Here is a 23,409-nt window from a genome sequence, read left to right as displayed (position 1 = left end):
TTTGTTATTCCATCTTTGCTGTTCATGCCATTCGGTGTAAAAGATGGTTTTGGGAGTACACTATCTTTACAGATAGTAACTACTCTCGTAACAGAAGCTGAAGGACGTAACTGTTTACCTCCTTTGCAAAGAAATGCCACAAAATTGTTTGCCTTCAATATCCTTTGATGTTACTACGCGAACGTTAAAGGTCTCATCGCAACTCATCTTATCATCAGCGAGCAATACCACTACCAATTTGAGAGGAAAGAAACTTCTGGGGGGCTTTAGAAACGGATTGTGATTTCCAAAGTGGGAGGCAAAAAGGTGTAAATATTTAGCATTCTATTGTTGTATTGCTCGATGCTCTCATCAAGACTTGTTCTATCGTTGAATCACTACAGGTTCTAGACCACCTGAATTTGTCACTGCGTTAGAACGTTGGATAGCTGAATGTTTTATGTGATCAAATTTTTTTTATCGCATAATGTACTCAAAAGTTTGAAATAGTGTTGCAAGTATATGTCTGCACATTTAGCATAATTTGCATAACCAGCTGCGTAAGCGAGAGGTAGCTCGGTGTTTGCCAATGAGAACCTCACCGACTTGGAAGGTGCAGAATTGAAGCATTGCCCGTCTCACTATTGGCAATTTCGGTTTGTCCCCCCTTACGGTGATGGCAGAAGATTGTAGAAAAGTTGTGAGTAAGTTAAGCCAGAAGAAGTAGGGAAAACTTAGGTCAATTTGGACTTTTTTTTATGCTGCACAGGAATTTTGTTTTCCAGCGCTTTAAACAGTTTAATAACTCTAATCACAAATAATTTGGGTTACTGAGCTCGCTTAGATCTTTTAGAATTATCATTCTGACATTACCATATCATTGTGTGGCATTTTGTACTTCAGAAAAGTTTAAATCAGGGAAATTTTTTCGTGAACTTCACTGCAATAGTTGATTTTAGAATGTAAATTCAGGGTCCCACCCCCCCCCCCCAAGCGATGGCGCACCCCTTAAGTGTGACGAGTATCCATCCAGAATAAAAGCCCTCAAAGAAGAAAGAAATACCCCCTTGAAAAAAACTGCCTTAAAAATTTCAATGACGCAAAGCTGCTCCATGAACCCCTCCCCCCATCCCCCCCCCCCACCTGTGCACCCCTGTTAATTAGAATTTTTTCTGTGAGAGTTTATTATTTTACTATTATAGAGTGGTTTCTGCGAGGTTTGAGAATTATTTTTTAAGTAATAGAAATTATTTTTATTTAAATAGAGGATTATTTCGTCGCCCCCCCCCCCCTTCCCCCCCCAAACCCGACGCGCAAAGTGCTGGGGACTTTTTACCCCTTCTTGCTGGAAGGGTAAGAAGTGATTTGCAACAGGTTTCATCTTTTTTTTTTTTTGGATGTTTGGGTTTGACCATTTTTTGGCCTAATTTTACTGTACTAAAAGTAATGCTTTTTAGCAAAACTTATTTGTTTAATTTTATTTCAGGCATTTTTTCTTTTCAGTGTGTTATTATTTCTCTTACTTATTTTCAATACTGTGGCACTCCTTCATTCTCTTTGAGCTCACTAATAATTTAGTGAAAAATAAGTACTTAAATTTTTTTCCCCCAAGTATAAATTTGCAAAATCACGCTGACAACGTGTTTTGGAGTCATAGGGAACTCTTTTTTCAATGCAGAAAAGATGTTAGCTTGTTTATGTACAGACAATCGACTGGGGCGAAGTTTTAAATCCTCAAGCTCACATCTGTTTTGAAAGGAAAAAGGAGTTCCTTGTAACCCCGAAACACGTGCCAACGAGTTTTTTGTAATGTTTTGTCATTTTGTATTTATTTATTCATTTGTTTTCGTTTTTGCTTCAAGGCTGATTTTCAAACTTTTTATTTTTCATGACACATTACTAAAAGTTATGTTTTTTTAGCAAAAATTTATTTGTTTAGTTACATTTCAGGTATTTTTCTTCTTTTCAGTGCGTTATTGTTTTTATTATTTATTTTGATACTGAGACATTTTCATTCACTTTCAGCTCACTAATAGTTAAGTGGAAAATAAGGACTAAAGTGTACATGTAAAAAGTTTGTTTCTTTTTTTTTTTTTTTTTTTTTTCAAGAATTAATTTGCAAAAACTCGCTGATACGCGTTTTGAACTCAAGGGGAATACTTTTTTTATTATTTCATTGCAGAAAAGATGTGAGCTGAGACAATCGACTGATGTAGAGTTTTTAAATCCGCAAGCTCACATGGGGTTCCTTGTAACCCCGAAATACATCCGTACAAGCTTTTGCAAATTTATATCTCTTCTATATTTATTACTTTATTCATTTTCGCTTTCAGGAAAAAGTGTCAAACTTTTTATTTTCATGATAAAAGCATAACATTACTAAAAGTTATGTTTTTTAGTAAAACTGATTTATTCATTTATATTTCCACCGTCTTTTCCTAAAAAAAAAGGGGGGGGGGTGTTACTAATGTCTATTTTTGAGTAGTGTAGTAAGAAATGTTTGAATCATTAAGAAATAAATTCTTATTGTGTTGTGGATTTTTGTTGATCATTTAAAACGTTTGATATTTTTCATAGCCGAGTCCTTATTTTTATTCTAGCTTATGAACAATCTAAAATATGATTATTTTCATTTAATGTATAAGATGTTTTCTTCGCGTACGATTTATTTCTATAATTGTTAAATATAAAAATTAATAAAAAGGCAAAAAAAAAGAAAAAAAGGGGGGGGGGGATGAAAAATTTGCATTCATTTTTATTTTCCATTTTTATCACTTTTCAATATCATTAATCCCCCCCCCCCCCCCCGCTGAACACAACACAATTTGGATCGAAAGCTTTATTTCATCTATTACACCTTTTTCGGGTTTGAAAAATAATCTTTATAACTGTATTTTATGTCATATTTTTTAGTGATTTTTGGATAACTTGTACAGATAGCAAATTGTATTATTTTAAACGAAATTCCTCCTTCCTTCTCTGAAAAAAAAAAAGAAAAAGCTTTGTTCCTCAATTTTCGTGTTCAAAAAACAGTTACAGCAAAAATTTCCGTCAATAATTTTTCGTTAATTTCTCAGTCAACTGTAACAATGTAAAAGTTAACTTGTTAACGTATCACTAGATGGCAGCACTCAACGTGCGGAAAAAGACTTTATTTATGGTATCGTACCAGACGTATCTTTGTTAGAAACTGAAGTGAAGAGAGTTCCAAGTGAATGATAAATGTGTGCACGAGAAATCGTCAGAACACTGAAAAATAAAATTAAAATCAGTGGGAGTTTGAAAAAGGCGCTGTAATGCCTAGATATTTTTGGCTCTGTAGTTTTCTTGTAGTTTTAGCGAAATAAATGTCTTTTTGTGAAGAAAAGGTGATCTTATTGGATTCCAGCACCCCGCATTGATTAATGCAATCCTGACAAAGTAATTCATCGTTTGAACTTTGAGTTTGTATTCAACAATCTCTTTATTTGGCGACTCTATCTCTTCGATGAAAATTAGTAAAACAGTTTTACAAAGTAGGGAGGAGGAGCCTCATTTAAGGTATCTCAAAACGATTGTTGGCAAATTTGATAACATTTTAAATCGCCGTAAGGGATTACGGGCAGCTACACTTCTTAAAAGTTTGTACTTCAATAGCAATATAGAAAAGGTTTTAGACTATGTTAAAAAAGAAAAAAAAAAAAAAGAGATAAATCTTTTTAAACAAATGAAGTTTAATTTTATATTTTGGAAATTCCTCAAATCTCTTTATGCTTAAATATCGTTTTTTTCGTTTCTAAAAGAGTACTATTTTGTTCTTCATACTTATTGCCTTTTTACTTTTATAGGTAAGGAAGAAGCTCTATTTTTAATCGCGTCAAAGCGGTGTGTTTTGAGTTATTTCAGTTACAGCAGAGAATGAATAAAAGTAGCGATTGTTCCTCATAATTATTACCGACCCAGGCAACGCCGGTTATTTTTGCTACTTACAATTATCTGGCAACTAAATAAAGTTATGAAATGGAGTCTGCCCCTACCCCCAGTTACCGTCGAAGAAAAATTTATTTTTCGCCAGAAACGGCCAAATACATGCAAAACGTTTTCTTGATAGCATCTTCTGTTCGGAATTAAAAATCATATCTTATGAATATAGATTAACAAACATTTTACGCAGTTTCATAAACTTCGCAAGTCTCTGCCGAATGTATGGTACTGTGGTCCTTTGGCGATGAATAATAAATTAGGATTTATTATTTTACATTTTAACGTTGCTTTTAATTGCAATAAATATAAAATTAAAGTAAACAAAATAACATTTTTAAAACTTATTTGATAGGCAGAGTTATGATAACGTGTTCGGGACGAGTGTTCAAAAATTTCGGCGCTATCAGCCATGACAAAAGTTGCATTAAAATGTAAAAATTCCGCCAAATTAATTTTGGTAAAAAGATCATTAAGTACTATGAGGTATTGAAGTTAAAATTAATCCGCCAAATTAGTGAAACAACGCTCTTAAATGACATTAAAACTAATATTAAAACGTAAATTAATCCACCAAATCCATTTTTTATCTGCAGTCTTACCAGGCGACTACTTTAGTGCATTGGCGAATTAAAAACTTTTATGAAACTTTTAATTTTCTTTTTTCTTTTTTTGTGCGTGTTTTGTTGTATTTTTAAGGGTTAATGATGCTAATTAGGATTTTGGAGATTAATGTCCCTATTATAATGGCGACAATGGAGAATATTGTTCTTTCTTTCTTTAATTTTTTTTTCTTTTATTTTGTTTTTGTTTTTTATTTGTTTTTTATCCTATGAGACCTGTACTGATAAAGATTTTTGGAAATAATCATAACTGATATCATCAAAGTGAAATGTTATTTGAAAACGCTGATAGAGACTATTCTAATAGAGACTTTTAGGAATTTTTTCTCTTTGCGAAACGAGAAGTTTTTGGTGCTATTATCCTCATTTAAATGGGAACTTAAAAATAAAAAACTGTTGTGCTTACTCTGATTTTTGTAGTATTTTTACTCTGAACTTTTTCGTATTGTGATCAGGGACCGTTTACGTTATTTGGAAACAGTTGATTTCCTTCTGGTGGGGATTTTAAAGGTTTGATGTTCTGACTCTAAAGGGACATTATTAGAATAAGTTTTTGTAGTGATTGTTGACCCTATTTTAGGACGATTTCTACGGTAAGAAGTTTTACATTATACAATAATTTAGACTGCCGGTGTAGCGCTGGATATTATGTATTTGACAGAGATCGGGATTATAAGGGAACTGCTTCACTTTATTTAAGAATAGTTGACCTCACTCGAATTGGATTTTTTTGGGAATTCCCAAACTGACTTTTTTACAACTTCTGAACGTTTTTCGTGATTTATTTATTTATTTATTTATTTTTTTTTGTGATTTTTCGATGTCTTCTCAGTTTTGCCGACATTTTATTTACTCCTCTTCCCCCTAATTTTCAGTTTTACTCATACCTTTTGATACATTTAAGGGGGCAGGCAATTAGAAATGTCGGCTAAACTAGAGACAAACAATTTTTTGGTAACTATTTGACCTCTAAAGTCAGAACAAACAACGTAAGTAGAAGCACAAATTTGTAAATAACCGCAGACACGTGTTTCGGCGTTACAGGGAACGCCTTTTTCAATGCAAAAATAATGAGCTTATGGATGAAAAGACATCCGACAAAAGCCAAGAGCAGATAAGCATGCAGCTTAAAAGATAAAAACAGCGGATTAGCCAAACACCAATGACAAAGTTATAAACCGATAAGGAACCAATAGGAATGCAAGCAAAGGCCAGGAGCTTTCCCTTAGGTACGAACCCAGAAAGAAAGAATTCAATTGGACAAGGATTAAGCCGAAGCTTAAACAAAAAGAAAAGAAATTGTCAGTAACCGTGAACCGCAAGAAAGGAAAATCAGAATGGAAAAGCATGAAATAAAATAAACAGAAACAAAAAATATTCAAAAAAGGAAAAATAAAGATAAATAGAAGAAAATTGGGGGGGGGGGGGTGTCAATCAAGACAAAAAGGTAAAAATAAACAAAGGAAGATAGATAAAAATGAGTGGGAAAAAAGGGGGGGGGTAATTAAAGATATGGGAGCCAAATGTTAGAAAAATATGGAACTGAACTAAGATCGTTAACTAAGTTAGAACTGTTCCTCAAAATATGAAAGGATTCCCAAAAGTCAAGATCTGATGAATTGGGGCATTTTTGGATAATCTGATAAGAGTTAAAATCAAAAGAGTGATTCGAATCCCAACAATGTTGAGCAATACTAGACTTTTATTTTTCCTTTTTTGAATATTTTTTGTTTCTGTTTATTTTATTTCATGGTTTTCCATTCTGATTTTCCTTTCTTGCGGTTCACGGTTACTGACAATTTCTTTTCTTTTTGTTTAAGCTTCGGCTTAATCCTTGTCCAATTGAATTCTTTCTTTCTGGGTTCGTACCTAAGGGAAAGCTCCTGGCCTTTGCTTGCATTCCTATTGGTTCCTTATCGGTTTATAACTTTGTCATTGGTGTTTGGCTAATCCGCTGTTTTTATCTTTTAAGCTGCATGCTTATCTGCTCTTGGCTTTTGTCGGATGTCTTTTCATCCATAAGCTCATTATTTTTGCATTGAAAAAGGCGTTCCCTGTAACGCCGAAACACGTGTCTGCGGTTATTTACAAATTTGTGCTTCTACTTACGTTGTTTGTTCTGACTTTACTATTCAGCACAAAGGTATTTATTTATCTTATTATTTGACCTCTGCCTGTAACGACCATTAACTTGAATCAATTGAAAAAAAACTACATCAACGTGAGCGAAGCCGCGGGTAAAAGCTAGTATATCATATATTTCAATTCATAATGTGTTATGTTTGTGAAAAATGCATTAATTTAGAAAATAAGCAAACCAATAAATAGGTGCTATTCTTCGCTCTCAATTATAAAGTTAGATGTATCATATACATATGCGTAGAGTTACGTATAATATGTCACGCAAAATATTTTCATGGTTTAACCGCACTTTCGCCGACATTTAAAATTTCTTCCCCCTTAAATATATTAAAACTGAAAAACAGGAAGAAAAGAAATTTTGTATCGGCGAAATTGAAGTTGGGGGGGGGGGGACTGTATGTTAATCTTATTCTTTAATGTTTCTCTGCTTAAATATAAACAAACTACATAGCTCATTGGGCTTTCTGTTTCAAGATTCTAAGTCTGCGCAAATTTGTGATATCCGCGATTTAACGTCTAGGATGGACTGTTGGATCTGTTTTATTAGTTTTGATTAAATTTCATTTCCAAAGACAACTTTTGAGTAATCGTTAGATCTTAGATCTGTTCTAGCCTTGCAATAGCAGTCAGAGATTTACAAACCCTATAACCTGAGAGTAAGTACATATGAATTTAGGGGAAATTAGTGATTTTCAAACTTTAATTACTCCGGCCCATGATGTCCCTGGGGTTCGAATTTTTGTAAATGTCCTCAATGCCCCCCCAAAGAATATGTATACAAAAAATCACTGCCATAGCCCCCCGGGGGGGTTGCTGCAGAAACATCGGGAAGGTACGATTCGTGGGGTAAAAACGAGGGGGGAGGGGGGGCAGATGACACAAAAGGCACATCAGTAGGGCACAAGGAATGTGTGTGCGAAATTTCAGCTTGATTCCTTTTTTCGTCTGGGCTGTAGCCCTGTCAAATAAAGCGAAAACATTTTTGAACAGCGATTTTATAACTTTAATACCTCCTCCCCCTGATGGTCCAGGGGATTGTATTTTAGTTTACGGTGTCAGGGGCCACTAGAGATTGAGTGTACAAAAAATCAACTCCGGGGGTCTTCATGGGGCTGAGATACAGAGGGGTGAAAAAACCCAAAAAACCCCAACTTGTTCTGTCGTGTAAACTTGTTCTTGGTCGCTTATATTTTCTTTCGTCTTTGGCGGTGGATTTGCTTCTGTTGACTGCTGACGTTTAGTTTCCTTGGCGGGGTGGGACGCTTCCGCGTCCCGTGATTACCCCCATCCCCCTCTTTTTTTTTTTTTTTTTTTTTATCTTTTGCTACTTAATTGGAGGTATTGACTCTTCATTCTGCAATTCTAACTGTTTCATATAAAACTAGCGATTTTCACTAAATATTTGCAATGTTTGACAACTTTTGATTACTAGACTTAATGAATGGCTTCAGTAAACTTAATGATAATTACTGAAATTTGAAATATTTAAATGGTTTTTCTAATTCTTGAGTGTTATTTGATATGAAAAGCGGGTTATAGTTTTGATGTAAAAAAGCGATAGCTAAATTCTTAACTGGCAGCACTTCTGTAGCTAAGTTGAACCGTTCAAGTTTGTTTTTATTAAATTTAATTCTTAAATCTACAAAAGAGATGGGTAGAATATGAATTTTTTCTAAGGTTGTCAATGACGCTATTTAAAAAAGAATTAATGATGTTGGTTTAGCTTTTTAAACGAAATATGACAGGGCAAGACAAAGGCAACGATTTATGCGATTGCTATTGTTGTGGACTGTTCATTTTTCCGATCACGAACTAATGCCAGACGGGGATGAGGTGGTACATACGCTCCTGTCTTCTAAGAAATTGAAACGTTAAAAAATAAATATATAAATAAGAAAAGAAATTAATAATATTAAATTTAATTAAGAAATGAAGTTCTGATTAGTTGTAAGGTAAACAACATTCTTAAAAAAATCAGTGTGTCCGCGCACCTGGAAAGTCATGATTTTCAACAAAAAAATGCTTAAAAATAGTGGAAACTGACAACTGGTCATGGATTTTGAGTTCAAGAACATGCATATCTATCGAATTTGACAGATTACATTCCAAATTTATGCACCTTAGCCGTTTCTTACGCTTTTACGCGTCAGTCCCGATTTTTCACACATTCCGAAATCCAATTGCATCCGCTTTTATAATACTCACTCGTTTTTCTTTACTAAGGGATTCTACCGTTTGGACATTTATAATTATGTGTTTAGCATTATTTTTAACCCTTCTTACATGTCGAATTGTGTAATTGAGGACTTGTGGAATTCTAATTGTCGCTTTCATTCGACTCGAAAATTCTAAGTCATTTGCATCCGTGTTGATTCAAGAGACTCATAAAAATTATTATTAATTTTCAGCAGTGCAGATTTTAAAAAATAAAATCGGTCTATAGAATTAATTAAGGACGTTTAGGACATCGATAAAATACAAAAATCAGAGAATTTTCAAGGGTAAAATTTTTTAAAAATCCAAAAATGTTGCAAAAATCAAATTTGGGAATTTTTTGAATATTTATAGTATTATCCTAAAACTTTGATGGTAATATATCTGGTAATGTCTAGTAAGTTGATTATTGAATACTTTAATTTAATATTCAATTTTTTCTGATTATTTATTTATTTATTGCAAACTTAATTTTAGTAATTACTAAATTATTGCTTGTCACAGTTTTTTTTTTAGAAAACTTTTAGCTTTAAAGAAAAAAAAAAGAAAAGAAAAGGAGAAAAAAAAATCAAGCTTCAAAGTCTTGTAGTTCACCAGTGGTTTTACATCACTATTTCTGCATGTTTGAGACTTCTTTTATTTTGAAAAATAATTTTGCAACTAAAATTTTTTTTAGTATTTTTAGTGATTGAAATATTATTGAGTATCATATATCAGATTTTTTGAGAAAAATAATAATTTGTTTACTTTTAAATTCTTACCTATAGAAAAATGTTGTGAGATTTATTGGAGTGCAATACAAAAAATATTTTCATAAATTTTAGATTTATAAATGTATGTCCTTGGTAGCAAAATAATTAATTTAAAACTAATTATTTCATGTGTATCACTAGTTATTGTTAGAGAATAGTAGCTGAGTTAGTTGCATTTCACTTTAATTTGGATTTTTAGAAACATGTGTTTAAAGAAAAGATCAGATGGTTGCAATTTAATTTTCGCAAAACATTAACTTAGATATCCTTATGAAAAAACTATGTTTTTTTCTTTAAAAATTGCATCCCATGAGTCATGGAAAGTTACGAGCAAAAGTCATGGAAAGTCAAATTTCAAATCTCAAATGTAGCAGATACCCTAATAAATGTGAACATGTATTTCAAGGGTTGAGACCAATGCTTATAAAATTTTAATGTTTTAATCTAGCAAAATCACACATAGTTATATTTTCAAAATATTAAAGAGAAAGCCTCAAGTCTTGTCTATTTTTTTACTCTGAAATACTCATGAGCAATCTTTTTTTTTCACTCATTCACTGCTTATATGCCCTTATTATTAAAAGACATTTCTGTCATAGTACTCATTTGTTTTATGTTAAAAGAATTTAAAATTTTATAGCATTCAATTTTTTATGCTGTAAATTTTTATGAATTTTGCTGCTTTTTTTTGAACTTAGTATGTTTTATTTTTCTTTGCTAAAATTAATTTTAAAACAAAATGCATTTTTTCTGTCCTCAGATGAAGGTGGGTTTGGAGGCAAAAGTCGTTTTGAGCAATCAGCTGGTGGTGGATTTTTGAATACTACTATCAGTTCTCCAAGTACCAGTGAAAAAAAGAAGGTGAATATAATTTTCTAACAATATTTATCCTGCATGATTTTTTAAAGATTTTAACCTTCAATCTTATTGCTCTTGAAACTTTTTGTAGTCTTTTTTAAGTTCTATTTTTAAAAATATATTAATATTTAGTTCAAAATAATAAATTAGAATGAGTTTTTAAATGTAGGGTAATGGCACCAGTAAGACATGCTTAAGACATCGCTCTCAGGTTAACTCAATTTTCTGAGCCTTTTAATATATTTAGAATTTTGAAACTATTTTTCTCTCATGCAACTACATCTAATCTAACGTTTGGCTGCTTCTGGATCCTCTGAATGAGTTAATTCTATGTTTATTTGCTAAATTTCAAGAAAAGTTCCGACCCCCAATAACAGACACCAGAAATTCTGATTATACCCTGCAACAGAATGGATGAGGAAAGATGACCGAAGTAATGGACAGAATTCCCCATTTCTCTTCAAAATGAGCAAAAGTTCTCCATTTTTACATCTAAAACCCTAATAAATTCAAATGAAAATGAAACACCGGCATACCTGGCGGTGTTTGTTCATAACCTTCCCCACTGCCTTGTAAATGCCAACTGGCTCATAAATTTCATTCTGATAACACTAGATGGTTACATTGTATTCATGGAGTTGCATCAGTTAAACCCGCCTAAAATTGTTATCATTTAAATCCTAACTTACGACTATCTGTTACTGGACCCTTGGTGATGCTGAACTTTGATTCTACTACTTATGGTTTATGAAGAAATAGCAATGCTCACAAATAATTTGAATAAAAAATGTCTTCATGCATGAAATAGGTTTTGAAATATTGTTGCCTGACACTAGATCTTTAGGACAAGGCTGTAGCTTTGTTATGGGTGGGTTCATAGCAAAAGATGACCATAAAGAAGCGATATGTTTAAAGTAGCAGTGTTTGTTTTAATGCTCTTGGTTTTTGTTGTCCTGAAAATGTCATAAGTTGTATTGAAATTATATCCTCATTTTTTAAATCCCCCCCCCCAATTCATATTAAAGCATTTGACTGACTTAGAGCCTGGAACTCATGGAACTCAGGTAGAACATTTTTAATGTCTAACATAAAACTTTTAAATGTGAAAATCTAAACATTTAAAAAAATCTTAAAATGTTTTTTAAAAAGTAAAAAAAGGAAATAACGTCGAATAGCACAAATTGCAGATTACTGCGAAGACGTGTTTTGGTGTTCCTTGTAATGCCGAAACACGTGTCTGCAGTAATCTGCAATTTGCTATTTGACGCTGTTATTTCTTTTTTTACTTTTTGTTCACAAAGGTATTTGTTTAAATTTTCTTAATGTTGTTTAAGAAGAATAACTTTAATGAAATATTTCATTTTCTTATTTTTTTTTCTTTTCCTAGCCTGAACGACTCACTAATGTTGTCCCATGCACAATTGCTCAAATCCATTTGATGGCAGAATCAGATGATAACCTAAAAATTGGAAGTCTCACAGCTAAAATGGTAACTAATTTAATTTATATTACATTCATGTAATTTTTCCCCTGATTGGTGGAATGCCGCAAATTTCAATCTTCAGTTTAGCAGAATTTTGTTTTTATGGTTATTCCTTTTTAAGGAGGAAAAAAATGCAAATTTTTTAAAACAACCATGTTTTTAAAATGTATCTTCATATTTTACTCAAGGTCTACTGTTTAGCAAATACTAAATAGTATAGAAAGCCCTTTGCAGTTGTTTAAAGATTGCTACTTAATTTTCAGAAATGTTGTAAAATAACATAAGCCTACTTTTCCTTGTGCAAGTGAAAACAGTTTTTTTTTTCTTTCAGTACATACTCTTTTTGCTCGCTGCAAAAAAAAAAAAAAAAAAAATTCAACAGATTTTTAGGATTTGATTGTGGGATATTTTTTTAAAGTCAAATTAATTATTTTTATTTTCATTAAAATTTAAGTTCCTCTCTATAAAATGCTAGTATCGCATGTACATAAAACAAATCCAAGCCCAGAGGCACAATAGCCTATGAGGGCCAAGGCTTACTCTGCCCATCTTAGTTTTCCTGACCAAGGGCTCTGGGGTGCAAGACTGAAGTTCTGGTGAGGTGGTCAGCCTATCGGGGAATCCCCAGGGTTTAGTTCCCGAGCATGTTTGGTATTCATTTATATCGGCTCACTGTAGGGATGAACAGCCGAGCCAAGTTCAGCATTTACATGGAAATAAAAATATGCCAAGAGGTAGGAAACAGTTCTTGATGAGTAATTAGGTGATAAAGAACTGTTATTCTTTTGAAGCAAGTTTGTTTCCCTCAAGTTAAAGAATTAATAAAATAAAAACATTTCTGCTAATTGGCGGAAACCTGCGAATTTCAATGTTCAGATTCACAAAATTCTGCAAAAAATATTCCATGTATTTTGTTTTTGAGGAAAAACATCTATGATCATTATGTATATGCTGATTGCTCAATAGCAAAATGGTTAATTCTTCAAAATTGGTTCCTATTCAATTTGAAAGTAGGTTTAAGAGATTTAACTACATTAGTATTACTAATAATGAAATCACATATTAAAAGTAAATGTAAAAGTGTGCATGTGCTTGCAAATGTTTCCTTTTTTTTTCTTCTTCTTCTTTTTATCCATCTCTAAGTACAAACTTGCAGTGTAATTGAAAAAGGATAGTTGAAAACAGAGCACACTCTTAACCACATTTTCTTTGCATTTTTTCAAAACCTCAATTCATTATAGTTTGTTATTTTATTGCTACTTATTCAGTCTCTCATGTCTCTCAGTCTCAAATATTTATCTTTTCTTAAAAGCATATCAAGATCTCTAATGACCTATACAATATGTTAGATCAGAACTTTTATTATTCCAAAAGTCATTTATTTAATGACACTTAGGGTCATGATTTTTTCTAACGACTTATAGAAATTGAAGTATAAACTAAGAATATGAAATGCACTAGGCTCTTTTTATTTCAATTTTGATGTTTAATTTTGGTATTTTTGTAATATTGTATTGTTTTGATATTTGTCTGTTTTTACTACTAAATATAGATCAGGGCTGCAGAGTCGGAGGGAAAATGATCAACTCCGACTTCAGGAATTTTTAACCTTCAACTCTTTACTCCCACTCTGCAGCTGTGATATATATATATATAAACAAATTACAATGCTACTTTACTGCAGCTTTATATGAAAATTACGCATTTTACTGAAAAGTTTCAGTTTGTTCAAATCGGATACAAAAATTTTTTATACTACTAATCATCTGGGTTTACAAGTGCATGACATCATTAATGCTTCTGTTTGTTGGGAATATTCATAAAAATTATTTTTATTACAAACAAACCAGTGAAATTTGACCACCCCTTCCGCAGGGTGCATGATGTTTTGCTTCATGTGATCTTTCTTCCTATGATTGCCTGCATCTTTCATGATTTTTTTATAGAAATATGTTGACAATTAGTTGTGATGGATTGCTTTTATAAGTTTCATCTCCCCTCCCCCCCCCCCTCCAGTGTTGTGACCTGCACTTGTTCATATAAATTTTAGTTAGCATAATCTGCATAGCCCAGTGCGACATGGCGATATTGTACACAGCAATTGCCCCCTAGTATGGGGGGGGGGGGCTCAGCGCCCTCTTCATACCAGGAAAACCTTCTAGAATGATAATAGCAACAGATAAAAGAAAAAATACCTCAAAAGCACCCACTTTATAGTTTGTCTTTTACAATTACCCCTCCCCCTCCCACCCTACACACACAAATATTTGAATTTTCACAAAGTTGATTGATTTTTTACAAAAAAACAGACTCTGTGAAAATCCTGGACAGACTCATTTGCAAATATCAGGTGCCCAACATGGACATGGGGGCAGGGTGTCATCAGATTGCACTGTTGAAGCTTTTAAGTGGAGGGGGAGGGGAGAGGTAATTTGAGAAAGATTTTGGTTTCAACTTGAAGTGGGGGTCTTGTTCTTGATAGGGGAGTGCTTCATAAGAATTTTAGGGGGTGCACCATCGTCTCTGGAAGGGGGGGAGGGTCACTTCCTCCCATGTATCAAATAAAATTATTTAAAAAAAACTTTTTTTTTTAAATTAAAACTATGCACAAATTTTTCAGACAGATTATGAAGTTCTAAAAGCTTGTCGCAGACAGCTACAAAACTTTTTGCCACTGGACTGCATAGTTTGTGTTAAAGAACATGATTTTAGTAAATAATTTTAATGTTAAAAACTTTGTGAGAATGGTAGTTGTACAGGAAATCTTTAGTCTTTTCTTTCAATTTATTTGTTTATTTTTTGTCCCAAGATATGGATTACTTACAGAGTCTAAAAGTAATCTATAATATTTGTTATTCTGATAAGGTTGTTTCTATCTTCTATTAACTTTAGATCACATTTGTTGGGCTTGTGCAGTCAGTTGATATCCAGACTACAAAAGTGACTTATGTAATAGATGATTGCAGTGGACCAGGAATTGAAGTTCAAATTTGGATTGGAGAAAATGAGGTAAAGTTTTTAATATTAGCCAATTAAAAAATTGTTTAATTACTTCTGTTTTCTTCGAAAATAAAAAGTTATAATTTCTAGTGTACTTATAAGGTGGTTATAGAACCAAGAAATCAGGGAGAGGATAGGGAGTTTTATAAATAAGGCAAATCTGGAAGTTTCGAGAGAAAAAATTGGGGAAAAATCGATTGAACGAAAAGGATATACATAATTTGTTCTTCACAAAATTAAATGCTGCAGTTTTCCTGCACATTATCCACATATTATCTGTTAAGGAGTGTAAAATTAATGAATGTTGATTGTGCACTTGCGGTGAATTATCTGAGCTTTTTTTCCCCTTCAAAGTACACTGTACGGCAAAAAAAAAAATATCGAAATGTTTTTTAACTTATTATTCTTGATGATTCTTATGTAAAATGAACCCCTGAATGCAAATGTGACCACGTTTTCACCCATTTTTTGGAAATGGTGCCCCCCCCCTCCTCTTTTTTTTTATTTTTTTTAAAAGTTTTTAACAGTTTTATAGCCATTCTTTTTATTTGGAAGGTTAGGAAAAATTATATTAACCAATTGTTGGCATAATTAGAAGTTAAGTTTAAATATCCAATATTCTGTTTCAGAACATTAAACTAAACCAACATTAAATGGCCGTGAAATGTCCAGTCGGAGACAAGTAAAAAGCATATTTCAGAAAAATTCATTTATTTAAATATGACTAGTAATATATAACAAACATCCCTGTTAAAGCAACCCCCAAATATCACAGCAAAGAAGTTCCAAGGAATAAAAAATCAAAAAAATCACCAGTCTGCAGATGATGTCACAAGTTAGTCCCGAGTTGATAATCCTAGGTACGCAACAAGTTGACCAGATTAAACTCCAGGAAAACAACACTTCTTTCGACAGGTAATCCACATGAGAAGATTCGGTGAGCTATCCAATAGAACGTTTGGAACTCCTTTCCCCGGCAATGCCGGACACAAAATAAGCACTTCTTCACCTGGTCTCATTTCATTACCAGGACTTTCAATCCAAAACTTGGAAACAGTGTGATTAATACATCACACATATGACACGCCACAAACTCCCGCTAGCATAGCGCAAAAAAAAAAAAACCCACACGTGAGTCGAGCTAGGCCTCACAACACAACCAAAACAACCAGGGATCAAAGAGAAGAGAGAGCGAGAGTTACCACTCACCTCTATATATATATATACAGTAGAAGACAGTTATAATGCCGACCTGTATAACGCAATTCTCTATAAACCGCACTACTTTTCAGAAGTAAACAATAGGTTTTGAAGCTTAAAAAATCCCTCTGTTTTGCTTTGCAAAAATGAAAATTGTTAGGCAAATTAAATTTTGAAAGTTTTTCATCTTTCCATCTTATTTCAAAACTTTTAAACTAAAAATTAGTACTCATAGTAAACAGAAAATACCAGATGGCTCTTAAAAATGCAGGTGTTATGCAAACCATGAAGCTAGCAGAAGTGCAGGATTTTGATCGTGAAACATATTTATTTGTGAATAACTAATTGTAATATTGGTGCTTTGATACTCATTGCAGATAAAACTCATTCTGAAGTGCTAATATATACATATATTCTGAATATTAGTTTCAAAATTTGTGAAATGATCTATATAATGCAAAAACCTGTATAACACAAAAGCTCTGGTCCCAAGGTGTGCGTTATAACCCTCTTCTACTGTATATACCATCAGCCAGTGGGATTGCGTGCCTCGATGACGTGAAGATATTAACTTCAATTGCAACTCATTTGTTTATTACATGGCCGCGAATTCTAGTATTTCCTCCATGGTATAGTGAAACCTGTGTAAGTTGACCACTTGCGGTGCAGTACTTTGATGGTCAACTTGTCAACTTATAAAGGGGGTAATGATTTTTTTTTTTTTTTTGTCATTTCTTGCACCATGTATTCATTTTTTCACTAATTGACACTTCCTTTTTCCATTCAACTTACCTTCATTGTTTAACATTACTTTAAAACAATAATTTAAAATTTTAGTCAAATATTTTTAGAGGTAATTTTCTCAGAGTAACGTATAATGTGTCATGTAAATTTAAAATTTCATTAAATTGATCAAAAAAAAAATGTTTACAAAAAGTTATTTGATATTAATAGTTCCTAAAAATTCATAGCTAATCAAAAATAACTAATTTTTTGCTTTTTTTTTCTCATATACATTTAATACATTTATAACCATGATGATCTACTTTTCAACAGAACAACTCCTTATTGAAGTTTGGCGCACTAATTAGACACTAGTTTTGGAAATTTCATATGTGTCAGCCAATTTTCTCCGGATTTCTCCCTTTTCAATAATTTTAATATTTCATACTTTTTATCAATCTCAAGTTCAACTAACATTCTTTTTGAAGCCATTTTATGTAAAACTATAACACAAAGAGCATCAAGATGGACTCTCATAGTTCTAAAAGGCAGTTGAAAATGAAAATGTCCTATTTCTTAATCCCTTGCACCAGAAATACTGCAATGCAAGTAACTTTTATTCTAGCACAATTCCAGTGATGCCACAAAATATCACAACTGGAAAAAAATACTTTGTACATTTCTACTGACACATGTTTTCATTGAACATAGAGTACAAAAGATAATCTCAAATAGGACAACAAAATAAAAACAAGTTTGGAGAATAAACGGATTCTTAGTAGTTTTCCAATGTGGTTAAACTTACAAGGAGGTTTAGTTATGCTGCTGTTTTATTTAGTTGGTAAAATGCTGGTCTGGCTTAAAAATATTCTTGGAAAGCTATAAAAAAAATAATAAAATAAAATAATTCGCTAAATTAAGTTTTAAAAAATAAACCAAGTGGTCAACTGACAAAGGGTTTTTACAATACTCCAAACCAAATTTGGGGTACATTGGTGGTCAAGATAGACAGGTGGTCAAGATAGAAAGGTGGTCAAGTTACAGAGGTTTTCCTTCATTATACAAGACAGGACAAATTCCGTTCCTGATAAAAGCGATCAACATAGACAGGTGGTCAACTTTACAGGTTTTATTGTACATGCAGTTTTAAACAAGTGGAATTAAATTAAAATCATCATGTGACAACTCAACTTTTTCATATTGATCCATCGACACACGCAATCTGCAATGTTTTAAGAAAACAGTTGCCATTAATTATGGCGTGGGGAAAACGTCGGTTGAAGTTTTTACACTGACTAGTTGAATTACCCTTTTACCAGACTGGGCCAAAAGTAGGTAACAATATTCAACCTTAAAATATTTTCTTTAAATTATCGGCTGTGGGCCGAGACTAAATAAAATAATATTTTATGCCAACACCAATAACGTTTTTTTGCGGGCTTGACAGGTTAAAAGTTCAAAAGCATGTATATTTGTAGCATATCGGGCATGGAGAATATTCCCCCTGAAACATTTAAAGTATTATCAAAAATGATCTTTTTCTTCTGGGCGTTTGTTTTAAAGTTTTTTCTCTTATTTTCCGGTGTAAAACCAGAGTATCAGACTAACTTCTATAAGCCCCTAGTTGGAAAATTTTCATGCAACCACTGTGCTAAGAGCAAGATTTAACCCATGCATTTTGAATTGCATATCATCTGATTGATTGATTTTGTACATCTTAAAAAAGTCATATGTGATTATGCATATCTTAAACAAAACATAGAAGTTTATGTAAAAAATGAATGTGTATCTACAAAAAATTTTAGGATAAATGCTAAAATGTATTATTTGCTATGAAAAGGAGTTGGAAAAAGTTCCAAATTTAAGGTAACAGTGATGGTCTTATATCTTGCATTAGGTTTTATTCTAACAAGCTGTGTATAGGTTTTGAGTGTGTGTTAGTTGTCTTTAAATAATTCTAATACAGTCGGACCTCCATATATCGAAGTAGCAAATTGTCGGGGGGAAAATTCGTTATATAGAAATTTCGATGTATGGAAACAATCTTATTTTATTCTAAAAGTCTCCTAAAACATAAAAATTAAAGCTAATTTATGTGTATAAAACCCAATTTCTAATTGATACTAGCATTGGATTAAATAAAAGCTAATAATTAAAAAAACAAGAAAAATTACATTTTTGTGCCTTCATACATCTTTATTCTTCTTCAATTCAACTTGATCCGCAACATTAGGGGATTTTCATTTTGACAATGTAATTGAAAGAAAAGTAAAAAATCAATCTGCTTAACTTGAATGATTTTTACTGCAGCTAAAAAGACTAGGAATGATAATCAACAGACAAAAGGAAGAACTTGAAACTGATTTTAGAATGTTACTGGTTACAAGTAAGATTTGAAATAAACTTGGGGGAATTTAAGAACTCCAGAATGAAACAACGACCTATCTACACACCCCTCAACCCCAGATTCCTTATGAATTTTGTAGCAACCTTAAGTGAACATAATTTTCTCCCCTAACCTTCATTTTTCATGAGACAAACAGTCTAAAGTGGAAAAAACAATCTACGAATGTCTCGAAAAAAAATTTGATACATAGAGATTTTTTCGATATATAGAAACAATTTTTCTATGTAATGAACATAGAAATTTGCTGGGATTTCAATATATAGAAAATTTCGATAAGTGGAAGTTTGATGTATGGAGGTTTGATTGTACTGTCAAAGCATAGCATGTTCCTACTTTCAGTGTTCATGTTTTTAACCCTGATCTTCAAATAACAGAGGCATTGAGAAGCAAAGCGATTAAGTGGACATTTTAACATTTCAATTAAAACTCGTTTAATGTTCCAACCCTAGGTAGGCTTTAATTGAAAACTTTTTCTAACTCATGATGTATAGCATCAATATCAACTACCAGAGCTACTAGTACTATCTTTTGCCTAAAATAGAGGAGAGGTTTTGCTTCTCACTGTCTCATATTTGTTTTTTATGCACCTAGCAAAAGCTGACTTTTGTTCTTACCATTCCTTGTATGTGCAGGATTTAGGCAAGAAAGTGAATGTCGTCCAGGAAAATACGTATGCACGAGTCACAGGAGCTGTGAGGTCTATGAAAGGGAAAAGGCATGTGATTGCATTTAATATCTCTCCAGTAAGAGACGCCAATGAAATAACTATGCATATTGCTGAAGTGATACATGCATCAATGTCAGTCTCTGTTATGGATAAGCAGGTACATTTGATGCTCAGCTATTGAAGTTTATTTGTGTTGAACAATTTTGATGTTCTGTAAAAAGAAAAGACTTGTAGAATAGAAATGAGAAGTTTTTGATGAGTTAGTGAAAAAGTTCAAAAGCTAGGTGATTCTGTGTCTTGTTTCTTTCGGTCCAAATCAGTTCACTCCACGTAAATCAGCATCATTTGATAACAAAAACATTGATTTGTCAAGTGACTTGGAAGGGGCTGAGAGAGATTTCAGCTGGCGAAATCTCTCTCAGACCTGGTTAGATCTTGAAGCACAATGAAACAAAAATCCCCCCCCCCCACACCTTTTTTTAAAAAATGTTTCGTGCAGAAGTCTGGCTTAAATAAAACACCAGATATTTCAAGAATACCATTACCTCAATTTAGGTAATTTTTAGGGAGGCACCAAATTTTACCGGATATTCAGTTAAAATTCTAACCATATATTCTACCAAATACCAAATATTCAGTTCACTTTTTTTCACTAGAATGCCAATTTAAAATAGAAAATGTTTATTTGTTTTGTATCTTTTATGAAATGAAAATTCATTAACATATTTATTATTTTTAATTTATTTACATTAAGTACAATCAATAATTTAAAATAAATAGAAACAAATCATTCCAAATGCAAACTTATGACATCTGACAGAAGCGCTTTTGTGGAATATCTTTTCCTCCATAAGCTCGTTTCTTTTGTGTTGAAAAACGTGTTCCTTGTAACGTCAAAACAGGTGTCTGCAATTTGTGCATTTTGACGTTGTTATTTTTAATTTTATTTTTGTGGTTCTCATTATTATTTTGTGCCCGGACTAGTTGTGGAAAATTATAGTTATTTTAGCTACAAAAGGGTAGGATTACCAGACATCTGGATTTCAAACCTCTGTTTGGATCAATGCCTGGATTTGAGGCTTATTGTCCAAAAATTTTAATGTGTTGCTTCTTCAATACTGTGTCAATTTTCAGCTTGTGCTCTTTTTGCCAAAACATCTTATATTACCTGATTCTAAACACATTTATGATTTATGCTAACCACCACCAATCATGCAATAACTAAAGACATGAACCAAGGGAGAGCAACACTGTGAAGCACACGTTTCCAGATTATAAAGAATCCATTTTCAAAGTTATAGACAAAAAATGTTTTTCTTTAAATTTGTTTTCCAGCAAAAATATAACGTTTTAACTTTGTATATACATACTCATTCTTTTGGACAAAGACGTTTTGACAGAATTTAGTATCCAATTGAATTTAAATTTGTATTTGATTCTTTTTTTTTAGATTCTTACATTAAAGAAATTTAACTACTAAAAAAGAAATTTTAATCCTAGTATGATAAAAGTTTCTGGATTTAGCCTATCTAAATTATTATAACCCTACTTTGCATTGAGCTTTGTAGCTTCCTATGAATTTTCATCTACAGGCAGCAGCAATTTACAGATTGCAAGAACCAGACTCATATTTTTGGCTATCCCTTATCTCTTTTAAGTATCAAGGGAAATGTTGTAATGACTCAATGTTGCTAAAGTTTTTATTGAGCAATCACGATTGCTTATTGCTTTCATTTGACTGTTTTTGAGGTCCTTTGATTTTCCCCACCGCCACCCTCTGCATCATCACCGTGGACAGGCAGGCTCCTCACGCTGCTGCTCCTATAGCGAAAGCCATCTCCAGGTTGCATCCATGTCCTATACACACGCGCATAAGCACACAACTACACACACACACATACATACAGACACTTTCACATATACACACACAAAAACCTACACACACACAAAACTACCCACACTTTCATGCCTGCACACAGACACAAACACACATGCCTACACACACATACCCCATACATACAAACACACATATCCTCCCCCCACACACACACACACACTCGTGATTTCAAAAAACATAATTTGAATTCAAGATGTCAAAATTCAAATTATTTTTTTTTTATTATTTCCCTATTTTACTAAATTTGTTAAAAGAATTTTTCATTCTCATTCCTGATGCAAAAGTTTTCATCCTTGTTCTTGATCCTACAAAGTAAGATTTGTTTAAATAATTAATACATTTTTAGCATTCAGTTTCAGTTTTTGGTCTTGTATTTAAAATGATCCTCCTATTTTATTCTTCAGTTGTATGCAAAAGCTGATCTTTAATACCTAAAATTGTTTTTTTTTTTTTTTTTTTTTTTTTTTTTTTTTTTTTTTTTTTTTTTTTTTTTTTTTTTTGTGAGCAGTGCACAATGAAACAAAAACTTTTATTTTATTTTATTCATTCAGTAATAAAATGTAGTGAAAAACATTAAAATGATGCTCTCACCAAACCAATGATATTCCTAAAAATTTTATTATGTAATTTGAACTCCGATTTATTTTTATTGCCTGAATTAGTCTTTGGAAAACATAATTTCTGTTATTAAAAAAATATCATAAAATGTATGAATTTATACACATTAAAATGTATGGTATATGCTTTGTAGAGTTCTACTGGAATGGCTTCTGGATTTGGATCATCTTCACTTCTTACATCAACAGGAACTGTTGGTGGAACCTCAGATACATTTGGTATGAATGCTGGAATTTCAAGGAACCTTACAAAACCTCAACAACTTGTAAGTGAAAAAGTTTTTGAAACATGCTTTCAAATTGAAATTTTAAGTTTTTCATGACGTCATATCTACAACTGAGTTCCTTAGAAAACTAATTTTAATGAAATTAATAAAATAGTATGTGTTAATGCATAATGGGATTCTAGGCTAAAATTTTTAATCAAAAAGAGGGAGAAGAGAGAGAAAAGGAAAAAAAAAAACATTTATTTGTAGTTTCCCGGCAAAGATGGTACTTTCGGAAGAAAATTCTAAAGGCAAAAATGATTGGATTAATAAAGCTATGTCTATGGAAATTGAAAATTAAAACCAGCAACACTTTAAAGTGCTGGTTTTAATTAAGGGGTTGGGCTTAAAAAGCCCACCCCTTAAAATGATTGATATATGCACAGCAGGAATAAAAAAGCGCTTAGTGTGTTTGTTTGAAAATATAAAATGTCAAAAGATATATGGACATGTATGTAATGATGGTAACCCCTGTACTGTGCTGCATGATATTAACTGCTGCATAAGCATCATGCACTAATCCTGAATTCCTGTACCTTTTATCTCTTATAAGAGACTTTTTGATAATGTCCAACTTCCAGGGAGGAATTATTATTAATTTTTGTGTACTACTTTTAACTT

General features: G+C 32.4%; 1 protein-coding gene across 1 annotated transcript in view; it reads left to right on the top strand.

Annotated features, from left to right (window-relative positions):
• The window catches only part of LOC129217368 (replication protein A 32 kDa subunit-like), a 57,239-nt gene that overhangs the window by 27,277 nt on the left and 6,553 nt on the right, over positions 1–23,409 (top strand). Inside the window, exons 2-6 of the mRNA XM_054851653.1 lie at positions 10,431–10,531; positions 11,916–12,017; positions 14,904–15,020; positions 19,974–20,165; positions 22,657–22,788. Coding sequence (XP_054707628.1) covers positions 10,431–10,531; positions 11,916–12,017; positions 14,904–15,020; positions 19,974–20,165; positions 22,657–22,788 — 644 coding nt within the window. The remainder of the gene's footprint in view (positions 1–10,430; positions 10,532–11,915; positions 12,018–14,903; positions 15,021–19,973; positions 20,166–22,656; positions 22,789–23,409) is intronic.

The sequence above is a fragment of the Uloborus diversus genome, chromosome 2, assembly GCF_026930045.1.
Source record: "Uloborus diversus isolate 005 chromosome 2, Udiv.v.3.1, whole genome shotgun sequence".
Lineage (NCBI taxonomy): Eukaryota > Metazoa > Arthropoda > Arachnida > Araneae > Uloboridae > Uloborus > Uloborus diversus.
The sequence above is the reverse complement of the archived record's forward strand: the minus strand, read 5'-3'. Positions and strand labels throughout refer to the sequence as shown.